Here is a 15829-nt window from a genome sequence, read left to right as displayed (position 1 = left end):
CGAGTTTAAAAATATTTCGCCCAATAAAAATGGCAGGACATTATTCTTTCGAGCGATGTGATCATCGAATTGGAGGGAAAAAGAGAGAAAAGAAAAAAGAGAAAAAAATAAAAAGAAAAAAGAAAGGAAAAAAGGAGAAAAAGAAGTAAATTATGTTAAAGCCTCGAGATCTCTCGTACGATACGATAGCGAGTAAATTTTCAAGGATTTTTTACGATTTTTCCATGCGATCCTGGCACGTAAATGAAAATGTCAATTTAACGAGTAACAGCCCCGACACCCGACTAAATTCACCGAGAGATAGAGAGAGAGAGAGAGAGAGAGAGAGAGAGAGAGAGAGAGAGAGAGAGAGAGAGAGACAAAGAGATAGATAGAGAGAAAGAGAAAGAGAGACAGACAGACAGAGAGGGAGACAGAGAAGATAAAGTAAAGTGTGACACTCGATAGACATGAAACGGGAATAGATTCGATTTTCAAGTGAACCAGAGAATATCTCTTCTCCATTTTCGTTCAAGAGGGTGAAGAGAGTTCAAATACCTTTTCGTAATCGATATCGAACATTGCTCACTTCTATGAAATTATACACGCAAGGCCGCATAGAAAGCATAGTTCTGATACATACATATATATATATATATATATATATATATATATATATATATATATATATACATATACGTATCTATCTAGCATAGGGTAAAATACGTTATTTCACAGAGTTCGTATAAATAAAATATCTACGTATGTATGTAATCTATGTATATATGTATGTATGCATGTATGCATGTATGTATGTATGTATGTATGTATGTATGTATGTATGTATGTATGTATGTATGTATGTATGTATGTATGTATGTATGTATGTATGTATGTATGTATGTATGTATGTATGTATGTATGTATGTATGTATGTATGTATGTATGTATGTATGTATGTATGTATGTATGTATGTATGTATGTATGTATGTATGTATGTATGTATTTGCATACATGCATACATCCGGATAACACGGGAACGTTCATTTAAAAAAAAAAAAAAAAAAAAAAAAAAAAAGAAAGAAAAAAAATAAATAAAAACGAGTGAGCCTATAGTATACCTTTTTCCATGGTAAAATTTATTTGATCCCATTGATATAGGTAAGTACTTATGGTACGTACTGACCAACTGTCATCAATCGTCCATTATTATTATTATTTTTTTTTTTTTCTTTTTTACCCCAAACTATTTCGCCTCTTCGATTTATTAAAAAAACATATTGAATTTCCTCTACGAGAAACCACGAAAATAATATTTTCCAACATAACATTCCCAGCATAGCACTGTGCAATCGTGTAATCAAAATTCGCGTGGGAGAGTGAATGACGATAACAGTAAAAAAAAATAAATAAATAAATAAATGAATAAATAAATAAAAATAAATAAATAAATAAAACAGAAAACAAAAAATAGGATATACGATTGTATACGTATTGTTCTATCATGCGGAAAATAGAAAAATTTGTCGATTATACGATTCTTTCGATAGAAGAACATAAACGATGAAACAATATGACATCTGTAAAGATCTACAGATGTCATATTGTTTTGTCAAAATAACTTTTATTTTTTCAATATATATATTAGGGAGACCGAAAAGTAATGTCGTTTCTGCGCATGTCGATATTTGATTGTGATCAAAAATAAAAACTTGTTAAAAATTTATTCGTTTGAATTTAATTTAAGAAAGCGACATTACTTTCCGGTCCCCCTAATATATATATATATATATACACGCACAGACTCAGATGTGTATATGTATATACATATATATCTTCTTAATACGTTCCTATAATATCTGTAATGTCGACGAATGTCGACATATATAAAATTCGATTTCTCTCTCTCTCTCTCTCTCTCTCTCTCTCTCTTTCTCTCTCTCTCTCTCCTAATCTATCTTCCTAATACGTTCCTATAATATCTGTAATGTCGACGAATGTCGACATATATAAAATTCGGTCTCTCTCTCTCTCTCTCTCTCTCTCTCTCTCTCTCTCTCTCTCTCACTCTCTTTCTCATTCTCCTATTTTTTTCCGACCATATGTTTGACGTAAACGTTATTGATCGCTTAATTATCGCATAAACTCGAGAGGAAACTTTTTATCTTATTAAAATTTGTTATTAATATATAGTTTCTTTAGAAATATATTATATCTACTATACATACATTCATACGTATAAATGTACGTGTGTCCTAAGTAAATACACATTACTTATATACGTTTTACAGTTAACAATGAATAAACAAAGTGACGTTTTTCCCTTCGTCTCAAATTCATTTTCATAATCATACGTCGTATACTCTCACGTATGTTATGTACATATGTATGTACATTACACCTTCTATCGCGAATTGTTCGAAGAATAATTGTTCGAAGAATTTTTTTTTTGTTTCATTCTTGACTCGAAGGTCGTGTAGTGGTAATTAGTAGGACGTATGAAAAAAAAAAAAAAAAAAAAAAGAAAAATCATCGATCCTACGTACGTACTATGTATGCAAGTACTTATTTACATAGATCGAAATAGATCTTTTACGAAGTCTCAATTAAAAAAAAAAAAAAAAAAAAAGGAGAAAAAAGAAAAAAAAATAGAGAAAGAAAAATTGTGTTTTTTCTCGAAGACTCAATTATATATATATATACGAATTCGCACAAAATTTTCGATTCTACGTACGTATGTACGTGTAAGTACTTACTTAAATAGATCGAAGGAGATCTTTTGCGATCTCTCAACTGAAAAAAAACGAAACGAAAAAAAAACAAAAACAAAAAAAAAAAAAGAAAAAGAAGAAGAAGAAGAAGAAGAAGAGGGAAAAAAGTATCTATCTCGTCACCTTGACGGATTCGTTCCTATTCGTTCGTTAATGCGAGTCCGACGTTGCGTACGATTATATAACAAATGATGTAATGCCTTTCTCACTATACATAAATAATAGACTGTACTATACTTTAGTGCATTATATACAAAAGACAAAAGGAAAGATAAGCGAAGAAAAAAAAAGAAAAATAAATAAAATATAAAAAAAGAAAAAGAGAAAGAAAGAAAGAAAGAAAGAAAGAAAGAAAAAAAGGAGAAACGTTACAATTTGATAACAAACACTCGATAATAAATAAACAAACAGACACTTTGCTGTTGTCTTTTTGTTGCGTAACGTCGAATAGAAATTTCTCTCGGAGAATAGTTTTTCGCAATCGATTCACCTGTACAACTTTCTTTTTATTGAATTGAAATGCCAACAAACTCTCTCTTTCCCTCTCTCTCTCTCTCTCTCTCTTTTTCTCTGTCTGTCTGTCTGTCTCTCTGTCTCTATCTCTCTTCATCTCATTCTACTTTCGTTCATTCTGATATAATAAGAATGGTCAACGACGATCTATCGTCTATTGGATTTTAAATAGAAAAAAAAAATCATTCTCTATTCACGATTTAAACGCGCGTTTCTTTTTTCTCCTTTTCTTTGTTCTTACATTTTTTTTCCTTTCCTTCTCTGTTTTCTCTTTTTCTTTTTTTTTCTCTTTTTTTTTTTTTTTTTTTCCTTGTTTCTTTGTTCATCGACAGGAACGCATAAAACTTTCATATTTTTCTCATCGCTCATTATCGTGTGCGTGCATGCGAGAGTGCGTGAGCGCGAGCGTGTTACGTCAAGAAGAAAAAAATTATCTCTTAATATAATTTTTCCATTGATAATTCCCATAGAACGCTCGTTGATTAAATGAAACGTTAATTAATCATTACCAAACGAGCGAAAGTATTTCCCAGATTTTTCTTTTCTTTTTTCTCTATTTTTTTTTTTTTTTTTTTTTTTTTTTTTTTTTAACCACCTTACAAGAGAAGGATCGAACACGATCGATGGATCTTCTCTCTCTCTCTCTCTCTCTCTCTCTCTCGCTCGCTCGCTTGCTCAACCCCCTCCTTTTCCTATCCATCCATTCCGAAGGAAATACTTTCACGAATAATTTATTTAGGATTACGTAAGACACGTAACCTTGACGAAGATACAATTTCCATATTTTTCCTTATACGAACGATGAATCGATCATCGTCCTCGTCGTCGTCGTCGTCATCGTCATCGTCATCGTCATCGTCGTCGTCGTTTACGTTCTTGGAAATTCTTTACGAACGAGCGCGACGATGGAAATAAATATAAACCGATCCGTTAAATCCGCTTACGTATTTGTGCAAAACCAATCGAGAGACTTGAAAAAAAGAAAAAAAAAAAAAAAGGGAGAGAGAGCAAAAGGGGAAAAAAAAAAAGAAAAAAAAAATTTTCGAATATCAAAACATATAGGTATTACACAAGTTACACCAACAATGCGAACGTATTGATACGGCTATCAATTATACGGCAACACCGATATGCATTTATTCCACTTGCTTTGATCGCTTCCACATGATTGCAGCAGGCATTTGAAATAAAATAAAAACAGGAGAGAATAAAAAATAAAATTATATATATATATATATATATATATATATATATATATATATATATATATATATAAAATACGTGTATAAGAAATGAAGAAATGAGAAAAAAAAAAAAAGAAAAAAAGAAGGAGGATTATTAACAATAGTCGAACGAACGAACGAATGGTCAGAACTTTTGTTTGTTGATCCTAATGGCAAATTCAAATTCCATGAGAACGCACGCAAAGGAGAGTGCATTATAAACAACACGCCACCACGTTCAAGCAGGTAAGTAAATGGAATTCGTATGTCTATCGTTTCGTATGGTTTGGTATCGTATTGTATCGTATCGTATTGTATCGCATCCACGTGCTCGCATTTTACCTCCCAAGTTAGATTAGCCATTAGCGTTCAAACGTATGTATATATCCATATGTAAGCGCGTTCATGTATGTAAATATACGTACATACATATTATACATACATACACACACATTCATATATATATATATATTTTCTGTATATATATATATATATATATACAGAAAATATAATACACACTCGCACACAATAATATAGACGGGAAACATAGAGAAAATATCACGCGCAAACACATACACGTGATATGTATAATTAAACGCATAAGATACATAAAATATCGCAAAGATGCGTGAGAATCAATAAGATTCTCGAGAAATTGATATTTTCAATGGTGCTTGTAAGATGGGGTGGATGGAGGATTGAAACGAAAATGAAGAGAGAAAGAGATAGATGCAAGAGTTGTGATATATCAAATATATATTCAAAAATACCGCTTACAATTTTTGCCAAAATGGCGTGCTATATAATCCAATCGGAGTTATCTATGTACATATATATATATATATATATATGTATATATATACATATATATGTGCAATCTATGTATGTAGTTTCGCGGGTTTACCATCAGCTATGAAATTACAGACGTAACGATAAAACCTCGAGATAAATTGGAACGTGCGAGTTAAAACCGCGTTTATTCTATACGCTCTGCTCGTCACGATAAATCCCCTTAGCTTCTCCACTCCCAGCCCACCACCTCCAACTCTCATCGCTCTTCTCATGCAAGCCATTATAACATATTCCCAAGAAGGAACAGGTGGTAACGATGTAACTCTAACATCTTTCTTTTATATCTACGAATAGACTTTCTTTTTACTACTACAAACAAATTCGTAACGCTTACCTCCTTTTTCTTGATTTGAATTCGCGCCGTTTTCATATGACTTATATATATATATATATATATATATATACGTGTGCGTTTGCGTGCGTAGAGGGAGACGAACAGAAAAAGTAAAATCATTTTCTTACGACGAATTTGATTGGTCGATTTACTGATTCAAAATGAATTCAAAATGGATCCCAAAATAGATTCTTCCGAGAAAACCAATTCGATTAATTCGTTATCTATAACAAATTTATATATGCATACATATGTATGCTAATTATATACTAACGAACGAATTAAGTTAACCTATTCGTCGAACGATTCGTCGTTCGATAAAAATAGAGAGAAAAAAAGAAAGAGAGAGAGAGAGAGAGAATAAAAGATTTCGAATTCGCATCGATTTTGATATAAAAAAATACTTAAATTATTTATTTATTTATTTATTTATTTACTTACATACTTCGAGGAGTTCTCCGAGATGTCTTTTAAATGAAGATACGATGTTATTTCTTCTTTTTCTTCTTCTTCTTCTTCTTCGAGAGAGAGACAGAGAGAGAGAGAGAGAGAGAGAGAGAGAGAAAAAGAGAGAGAAAGAGAAAAAAGAAAAGAAAAAACAGAAAAAGAAAAAAAAAGATCCTTTCACCTTTCTCCCTTCAACTTTTTCTACATACAATATTCAACAAGCGTCACGACGAAAGTTGCACGCGTTTCGATTTACAAGAAGATAATTTTGCATCCTTTTGTACATACTTTTTTTACATACATACATAAGTACTATACATTATGTACGTTACTTACTTAGTTATATATATATATATACACATGCATACATACATATGTCGAGTTTTCGATCGAGTTCCGAACCGCGACGTTCGTCGTTACACTCGAATTGTTCGCGAATACTACGAATTAATGTAACTTAGATGAACGCGGCAACAACACAACATCACGATTTTCACTTTTCAATGTTATCGTGAAAAATGGATTATTTCGTTTTGATAGAAACAAAACCGTATTGAACTGATATATAAGTCACGTAACGATCTACACTTAGATCGAGATTTAAAGATGTCGAGTGTCACGATCGCGAAATCTTTAAATATGCGCTGATAGGTAAGCGACGACGACGACGACGACGACAACGACAACGACGAAGAAGACGAAGAAGAAGAAGAAGAAGAAGAAAAAGAAGTAAATACGTACATAAAATATTGTACGTATGTAGTTACGTATGTATGTATCGAGATGGGTGCGAGAGCACGGTGCATACAAGTTGGCGGCGGTGCACGTTGCTGAATTGAATCCTTCGTCATGCCTCGGCTATCTCCGTTCGACTTCGTATTAAGTCGTAGACAGGTACGGACGTTCGATCGTACGGACCCTGTACCTTATTAAAATTTCTATTATTCCAATATTATTTGTTATTTGTATTTTTAAATATTTCGCAAGACATTCGACGATAATCCCATTTAAAATCATTTTCAATCTTAAATCGTGATATATATCTATATAAAATATTTATTATAGATTACTTTAAGACAATTCTTACTTATGATTCATCGAGATATAATATTACAAGACTAAAGGAGGACGAAACAATTTCGTTGTCACTTTCGAAACCATTCTACTAATGTATATGTTTACGATGTATATTTACGTTATATGTATACAATGACGATAGGAAAGAATAAAAACGATTAGTTTTTAAAAGTTAGACTTATTAGTCATAGAGTTTATTATTTTCCCCATCGTAAAGATCGTAAGTTAGATAAATAGACGACGATGATTATGTATTTGTTAAGAATCAATTGTAAATTCAGGTCAAACGATATTTTCATTTATATATCGTTTGTTTCTTCCTATTTTTTTCTTCTCTTATTTATTTATTTATTTTTTTTTTTTTTTTTTCTTTTAATTTCAATTAAATAATTACACGTAGAACGAGACAGGTACAAAGGACGAGAGATGATGCGTATTAAAATCTTGAATTATTTTCAATCTCGTATTAAAATACGATAAATAATGAAATAACACGACAGCAAAGATACAATTGGAAAATAAATGAGTCAGCGTAAAATAATTAATGAGAAATGACCTTCGAGATCGTTCCCACCTAGATATGAAATTGGTAATAGAATAATATGAGTAATGAGCCAATCATTAGAGATCCGATATAATGCTACTCGATTATCCTTTCGACTGTTACTAAAGATAACTAAGGTACAGTTGCAGACGACGTTTACTCCTTACAAATGGCGCGAACGTAATGGCGGGAGGACAATGAAACAGCTGTTTTTTAGTTCGGTGAGACATCTAGCGGAGCGCGGGCGTAATTTCGCACGCGACGACGACTAAAGGACGAAGAGCAGTAGCAGCAGTAGAGACGAAGAGACGTGCGTGTGTACAGGTCGTAGACCGGCCGTGTCTGTCTGTCTCTGTCTCTCTCTCTCTCTCTCTCTTTCTCTCTCTTTCTATACCTTTTTGTCTTTGTCAGTCTCTCTCTCTCTCTCTCTCTCTTTCTCCTTCTCTCTCTTCTTACTACTATAGTGCAGTGAGCAGTCGCGAGAGTCGAGCCAGGAAAGATGGCTGCTGGCTGTTGTGGAACGAAGAAGCAAAAGCTGAATAACTCGACCAGCATTCCGTGCAATGGCTCGGCCGTATTGCAAAACGGCACCCAGATACGCTATTCCACGATAGTCCAACCGGAAATGGGTTTCTTTTGCTTCGACGTACTTTACTGCCAACTACATCAACTTGACCCTCCAAAAACGCCCAACTTCAGCAACGATGCATTGTGAGTAACTTGGCCCTCTTTGTTCCCCACCGATACCATCTCCACGCGCCTTTCTCAATTCTGTTTTATCTTACTTCCTTCTCTCTCTTTCTCTCTCTCTCTCCCTCTCTCTCTTTCTCTCTTTTTCTCTCTCTCGATCTCACTCGCTCGTTCTTCTTCTCATTTATCTTTTTTCCTTTCTTTCTCTCTCTCTCTTTCTTTCTCTTTCTTTCTTTTTCTTTAAGCCCTCGCATTATAACCTTTTATTTCTTTTTCTATCCATTTTTTGTCGTCTCTCTCTCTCTCTCTCTCTCTCTCTCTCTCTCTCTCTGCTGTCTCACTCGTTCGCGCTCGCGCGCGCTCTTTCTCTTTCTCTTTTTATTCAACTTCTCTCTTTCTTTTATCCTCTCAATCTCTTTGTTAACGCGAGATCTTTATTTTTAAAGTCCGTCAACAATGTCACTCAATGAGTCCTTCACAACACAAGCCCTTGAAAACGTCCTTCGATCGAACTAACCTCGATTAGATTTTATTCGTTATCTTTTAAAAACGTATCAAACGGGCATCGTTTTATTTTCTTTTTTGCAATTCGATACCATGAAATTGCATGTTCCAATCGACATGCAAGGGATGATGATGATTTTTATTTCTTCTTCTTCTTCTTCTTCTTCTTCTTCTTTTTTTTTTCCCCCATTTTTCTTTCTTTCTTTTTTGTTTTGACTCGGTCGTCGATTCTTCGCATCAACGCGGTAGCACTATTACCGCTTCTTTGATCACTTACCTTGACTTATTTTTCTCGTTATACTTTAATTGATATACAAGGGAAAAAAAAAGTTATAGTTTTAATATTAAGAACGAGTCAAACGACGAATTCTTTTTTTTTTTTTTTTTTTTTTTTTTTTAAGGACGTTACATATGTGTATTAATAAAAATTTTCATTATTATGGCCTATTATATATTTTTTTTCAACACACTTATATATATATATATATATCCTTTTATTTAAGTTAGATTAATTTGTTTGGCATCGGCATTAAAAAAAAATTCTATCGTATGTGTATTTTAATTTATAGATAAACTATTTTTCAGCCCATTATTCGTAACTTGGTCTATTGGAAAAGACATGAGATTAAGAGGCTGCATCGGTACATTTAATGCTATGCATTTACATGCCGGATTAAGAGAATACGCTACTACTAGGTATGACAGAATATAAGTAAGATTGAAATTATTATCATATTTAAAGTTAGAATATATTTTTGTTTCTCCTTTCTAAAAGCGCATTTAAAGATTCTCGATTCAATCCGATAACAAGAGAGGAATTGCCACGCTTGCATGTAAGCGTATCTATCCTTAGAAACTTTGAAGACGGGGTGGACTATTTAGATTGGGAAGTTGGAGTTCATGGAATTCGTATAGAGTTCCATAATGAAAAGGGTAATAAGCGGACGGCTACTTACTTGCCTGATGTAGCACCGGAACAAGGTCAGTATTCATTTTTTTTTTTTTTTTTTAAATAATAAATTAATTTATAGCCAGAGAATTGTTATGTTGTCGTTGATCATACATTCATCATGGTTTTTTTTTATTCCTCTGGTATTTTTGTCAATTCATATTGCATACAGTTTTATGAATGAAAAAACATAATTGAAAATTTACACATGCAAGGGCATATAATAAAACGTCACAGAGTTGGTGTTTTGTTTAGTGGTTGGTAAAGTTGAAAATAGAATTTCCAAATTTTGCTTTATGTATATATATATATATTCGTTCATTTTTCTTCGCATCAAAGCAACGTCGTAATAAGTAAATTACTGCTACTTCCAGGAAATCCAAAATTTTCTACGAGTTTTATTAATTAGAAACAATTTAATTAATCTGTATGCTGATATTTACAGCAGTTTCGAAATTCGCGAGTATTCTGCAAAGTTAGAACTTGACATGTTTAGGATGGGACCAGATACAGACAATAGACTCCCTGCTGCATAAAGGTGGTTATAAAGGATTGGTAACTCCAGACATTAGACGTAGTGTGAAGTTAACTCGTTACCAGAGTGAGAAGGTCACCGTAAGCTATCAAGATTATATGACACATTGGCACTGCCGAAGGTGCTAGCAGCTGGCCTGGGGTCCACCACAAGGGCCCCTACCTTCTCAAACTTCTGTCGCAGTTCGTTATAACAATACAGAAACAACATCCCATTTTCAATACAATAATAGCAATCAATACAATCCGTTTGTGGCCAGTCAGCAGCATACATTAGTGATGGTACAACCTAATCATCCATCGTTCATACATCCACTTCCCATGCCTCCTGTTTCTCCCGTTGTGGTACCTGTTCAAGATTATCCATCTTTTTGGTGGGATCGTGCAGGACCTTCCTTTCCTCCTCCACATTCACATCCTCGTACGCACCGATATACAACACAAGAAAATATGGATCGTGGGGTGCGCAAGCGAAAATGACATTGGAGGCGGCTGTTACTTGCAATCTTTCACTGTTTGAAGTGGTGCCTATTGTATTTTGTATGTTTTAGCATACACAGTCTCCCCTTTATGATACCATACAGTCCTCCCTGAGGATGATAGAACCTACGAGTATGATGGCAATATTTTTACTTAAAATATAATTCCTATATTAACTATAAATAAGTTCATTACTTATTTAATATTGAACTGAACTAAAATATCAATTGGATAATGAAATTAATCATTAATGATGATGTCTTTGAAATGTATTTAACAAGTATGAGAAGTTAGAGCTATTTCTTTTTCTCTCTCTCTCTCTCTTTCTCTCTCTTTCTCTCTCTAAAGTAATATCAAGCGAGATGATATGCCAGAGCTAATGAAATAGTATTTAATTATTAAACGAATCTTAGCACTTAATATGCGTTTATGCTCTTTACACATGATTAACTCTGCCATCATACTAACGGATCTACATTGATATTTTTATCTGCAATGTATGGGTGATATAAGTAATTACATAGCACAGCAAAGATATACATCTCTTTAAAACTGTACAAATTTGATCAAAGATATATGTCTTTGTATTATTACATATATTGCAAGAAATATAGAATATTAATATTATATATATATATATATATATATATATATATATATATATATATATATAAACAAAAGGTGTGTGAAAAGATGCTTTTTGTATCCTTTGAATTTCTGTTTTGTTAATTGGAGTATATAATTAGATTACAATATGTTTCATAATGCTGTTAAATATTTTTATGAGCAATTGTAATTGTTATGGAAAAAAAAAATTACTCTATCTTTGTCGGTATAAATTACTAATACTAACGTTGTTTTCCTTTTTTTTCTTTTTCATTTTTTTTTTTTTCTTAAATATTTTAAAAATTCATAAAAATAAGTAAAAAATTTAATTTGAATTTCTTTCCACTGTTCAATTTGTTTCTAACAGTGTGACAGTAATTTTTACGTTAAGTATGACAATGTTAAAACGGCTAAATAGAATTTCTTTGTACTAATGGTATAAATAAATATGTCTGTTATATTAATTAGATTGTATTAGATCGTTCATTGACGTTGTATCATTTTGTTGGACATAAAATATAAATCCCTCAAAATGTATTTAGCTAATGTAAATATAATCTGTAAATTGTCTAACATAGTTTATACCATTGCTACATCGAAGTTTATTTTAAAAAATCGTAGTTGTAATATAGTCCAGCGTTTTATTGCAGCAAAGAAGTTTTGCTATTGATGAAAAGTATCGATAAATATGGGGTACATAAATACTGTACTTTCTAACGTACAGCTTAGGCTTATAAGATACATCTCAATTAGTCTCTTAAAATATACCACTTTAAGAGGTTCAAAGATAACTTTATTAAGATTATTGTTATCTTGCTCAATATTATACAAGTTCAGCTTACAACTTAACAGAGAGAAATTTTAAAAACAATACCTCTAGAGAACACGGAGGTATTCTAAATGTGTAATATAAAATATTTGCAGAATGGGACCTCTACTGTAAATAAGCAATGGACTGCACTATGACTATAGAGAAAAAGAAAATGTTAATTTCTAGCTGTAATATAGATTTAAGGTACTAACAAAAAAAAAAAAATGACGATCTCATTGTGATTTTGATTATTCTGCGAATTGTGATCGTAAATTCATGAATTCTTGTACATTATATAGTTGCATTATATGGCTACCTATAATACAAAAGAAAAAAAAAATAGAAAGAGAAACAAATAGTACTTCAATGCATATATATATATATATATATATATATATATATATATATATATATTATTTCTATTTTGAAAGAAAAGTTTCAACTGTATTATGATTTAGATGGTTTATATGCCAAATGCAGCTATTAATGTACTACGAACTAGTAATGCATTTTAGACTATTATCGTATAAAAGTGCGTCTGGCAGAAATTTGCAAGAAATAATTGGCGTCCTATTCTTCCACGTGTTAATGTCCTCTCTTTACTTAGATTCCTCCAGTTACTCCGTGGCTGGTTTCATTCACTGCCAATTTATTCATTGTTGTGTCATTTACATAAGCAAAGCTTGCTAAGACTAAAGAAATCGTGTTGTTACACTTTTGTTAATCAATGTTTTAACTTAACATTTGATGTTATTACTTACATTATTACATTACATTATTATTACCAAGGTAGCTTGCTAGTTTTTGAGATCTCCATACCACTCAAAAGCCTCGACAAGATGTCCAACCAACTGCCAGTATCATACTTAATCGTAGATTTATCGGCAAATCAAATTAAAAAAAAAAAATATATATATATATATATATAAACTGAATTAGGCTGTGGAATCCTAATTAAGTCAATGATAGTAACGCTACCTGTACGTACGGTGTACATATCGTATCATTGATAGTATCTTTTAGTTCATAAATGTCAATGGAGAATAGCAAAGAAGATAAATATCTGATGCATTTCCAATGGTAATTATTTTCTTTTTTTTTTTTTTTTTTTTTTTTTTTTTTTTTTTTTCTCTTTTTTCTTGTTTTTCTTCTACATAGAGCCTAGTTCTTGAAATCTATGAAAGTTTTTAAATATGTTAAAGTCCCAAATCCTAATAGATAAAAATATTTACATAATTCTTTATGCGAATTATGTTTATCATACAGATTGAACTACTTTTTTAATAGTTGCTTCTCATCTTATTAATTATATTTATACATGCATAACAAAATGATGCTGCTTATAAATCAGAAAGATTTCATGCACCTTATTCTATTTCATTAAATATTTTCTGAATCTCATTATGACAATACTTGTTCAAACATAATTCGATTACCTTTAAAACGGTATGTCTTATGCACTTGCATTAGCTTCGACGACTATTATATTGGTAAAAATAATTAATGGTGATATTCCTATTCAATTTCAACACTGTTTGTTATGCATAAATGATGCCAGAATTTTTCCGTATAAACCTACGTGTGTTGCATGGATAAGATTTAGGATTTTAACAATTACATTCAAAATTTTTTAAGTAAATATGGCATATAGTTACTGTACAAGACAGCGAATCTTAATAATTTGAAAGACATAATATTACAAAATGTACTGTGCCTAAGCCTGTTGTTAAAATTGGTTTATATACCGCCTACAAAATAAAGACAACAGCAATGCATAGTGCACACTAGCACAGTAAGTCCATTAGAACGAGCAACTTTGGCAGACAACTAAAAATAATTAAATATATTAATATCAACTTATAATGCAAAGGGGATGAAGGAATAAATACATTTTATATTGTCACACACTTCGTTTGTTTTATAGTTTTAATAGTATATCCCATACGACATGCATGTTTATGACGTTCATAGATATAAATGCGGGCAAACTGCAAATATTTCAGCATAATCTGACGATTATACGATTTAATATAATTTATTCAATAATTTATAAGACTAACAATAATGAATTTTTAGAAATCTTATTCAAAATCATCATTTTCATTTTCTACAGATAATGTTTTCTGTATATAAGATATACACTTAAATTGTTTATATACAATGATAGACGCAGCTAAAGCATTTATAGCAGCTATGGTTAGTAATGACGGGGCAATAGGTTTAAATAAGTTCATACAAAAGTATATTATTTCTTTCCAGTTTGTATAATATGGCATTCTAAATCTTCCATCACGCTTAGCAATCTATAACAAAATTATTAGAAAAATTATATGAAAGTATTCGCATAAATAACTAATTGTAAATTATAGAAATTAAAACTTACCAGAAAGTTTACTATCGGTGATAAAATCAAGGGATATATAATGGCACCACAATTCTGAACGACTATTGATCTCATTTCAACGCATAATGGACAGGTTGGAAGTGGCAAAAAAGTTTTTTCTGTAACCATCTAAATATATTTTATATAAGTAATCAATCAAATTAATAGTAAGCGGCCAAACAAAGATTTGTAAGATCCAAAATGTTATACCTGTAGCTGAGCAACAATTACAAGTGACCCTGGACATATTGACATAGTTACAGCAGAAGCAGCAGTACCAAAATTACGCAATTTCAATGATTTTCTAATCCTCATGTTAATATATACACCTGATAATGCTGCAACACCTCCAAGAAAAGCTACTCCATATGAAAATGGCCAACTTTGATAAAAACAAATTTCAAATTAATCAGTTATATTAAAAGTAAATTGAAATATAATTGATGTAATATCCTATGCATGTATGTACATATGTGTACATATATATATATATATATACACATACATATGTGTAGATATGTACATATATATATGTATGTACACATATATACATATAAGAAAGAATAATTAAAATACGATTATTGGCATTTGAAAAGATATATTCTAGAATAGATAGAGTCAGATATAATAAATCTTACATATAATAAAAACAATGTAATACTATGTTTTATAGAAAAATCTATAGCGTAATTAATTGAGGTTAGTTACACGTCTTTTTGTGGTTTCCAATTTTGAATTTGTTTCCATTGGTATTTAATAGCCTCGCTTCTACTTAAAATAACAGCATTTTCTGGTATACCATTCTCTGATATTCTTAAAGCCATTATTGCACGTTATTTATTATATACAAATCAGTATTTAATAACATATATCCAAAGGAAATTCTTGCCGGTAAAGTCGCACGTACAAGTAAGTTTCTTCTAACGTGTTACATTATTTGAACGTATATAGATGGACGAACGATCGGTCGTACACAAAATATGCACGCAGATCATCATTTTCAAAATCATTTTTAATATCCTTATAGAAATTGAAAATAAAAAATTGATGCGTCGTAAATATTCCCTTGGATTAAGAATAATTATCATCGATTGATGGAATAAGTAATTTTGATCAATACAACTGCGTGAT

General features: G+C 31.4%; 3 protein-coding genes across 3 annotated transcripts in view; 1 reads left to right on the top strand and 2 right to left on the bottom strand.

Moving 5' to 3' along the window:
• The window catches only part of LOC124950690, a 162854-nt gene extending 155834 nt beyond the window's left edge, over positions 1-7020 (bottom strand). Inside the window, exon 1 of the mRNA XM_047497807.1 lies at positions 6115-7020. The gene's annotated coding sequence lies outside the window, so the exon portion shown is untranslated. The remainder of the gene's footprint in view (positions 1-6114) is intronic.
• A 993-nt stretch (positions 7021-8013) lies between these two features.
• On the top strand, positions 8014-14222 carry LOC124950988 (AMMECR1-like protein). Its single transcript, XM_047498643.1, has 4 exons — positions 8014-8452; positions 9521-9631; positions 9711-9916; positions 10381-14222. Exons 1-4 carry the CDS (start codon positions 8241-8243, stop codon positions 10545-10547), a joined length of 696 nt encoding a protein of 231 aa, XP_047354599.1. The 5' UTR covers positions 8014-8240; the 3' UTR covers positions 10548-14222.
• A 112-nt stretch (positions 14223-14334) lies between these two features.
• Positions 14335-15655, bottom strand: LOC124951004. The gene is made up of 4 exons (XM_047498669.1): positions 15407-15655; positions 14909-15080; positions 14699-14827; positions 14335-14618 (listed from the first exon to the last, which is right to left on the bottom strand). Exons 1-4 carry the CDS (start codon positions 15520-15522, stop codon positions 14397-14399), a joined length of 639 nt encoding a protein of 212 aa, XP_047354625.1. The 5' UTR covers positions 15523-15655; the 3' UTR covers positions 14335-14396.
• Positions 15656-15829: the final 174 nt, after the last annotated feature.

Source organism: Vespa velutina, chromosome 1 (genome assembly GCF_912470025.1).
Source record: "Vespa velutina chromosome 1, iVesVel2.1, whole genome shotgun sequence".
NCBI lineage: Eukaryota > Metazoa > Arthropoda > Insecta > Hymenoptera > Vespidae > Vespa > Vespa velutina.
Note: the sequence above shows the minus strand (reverse complement) of the source record. Positions and strands in the feature narration are given on the sequence as shown.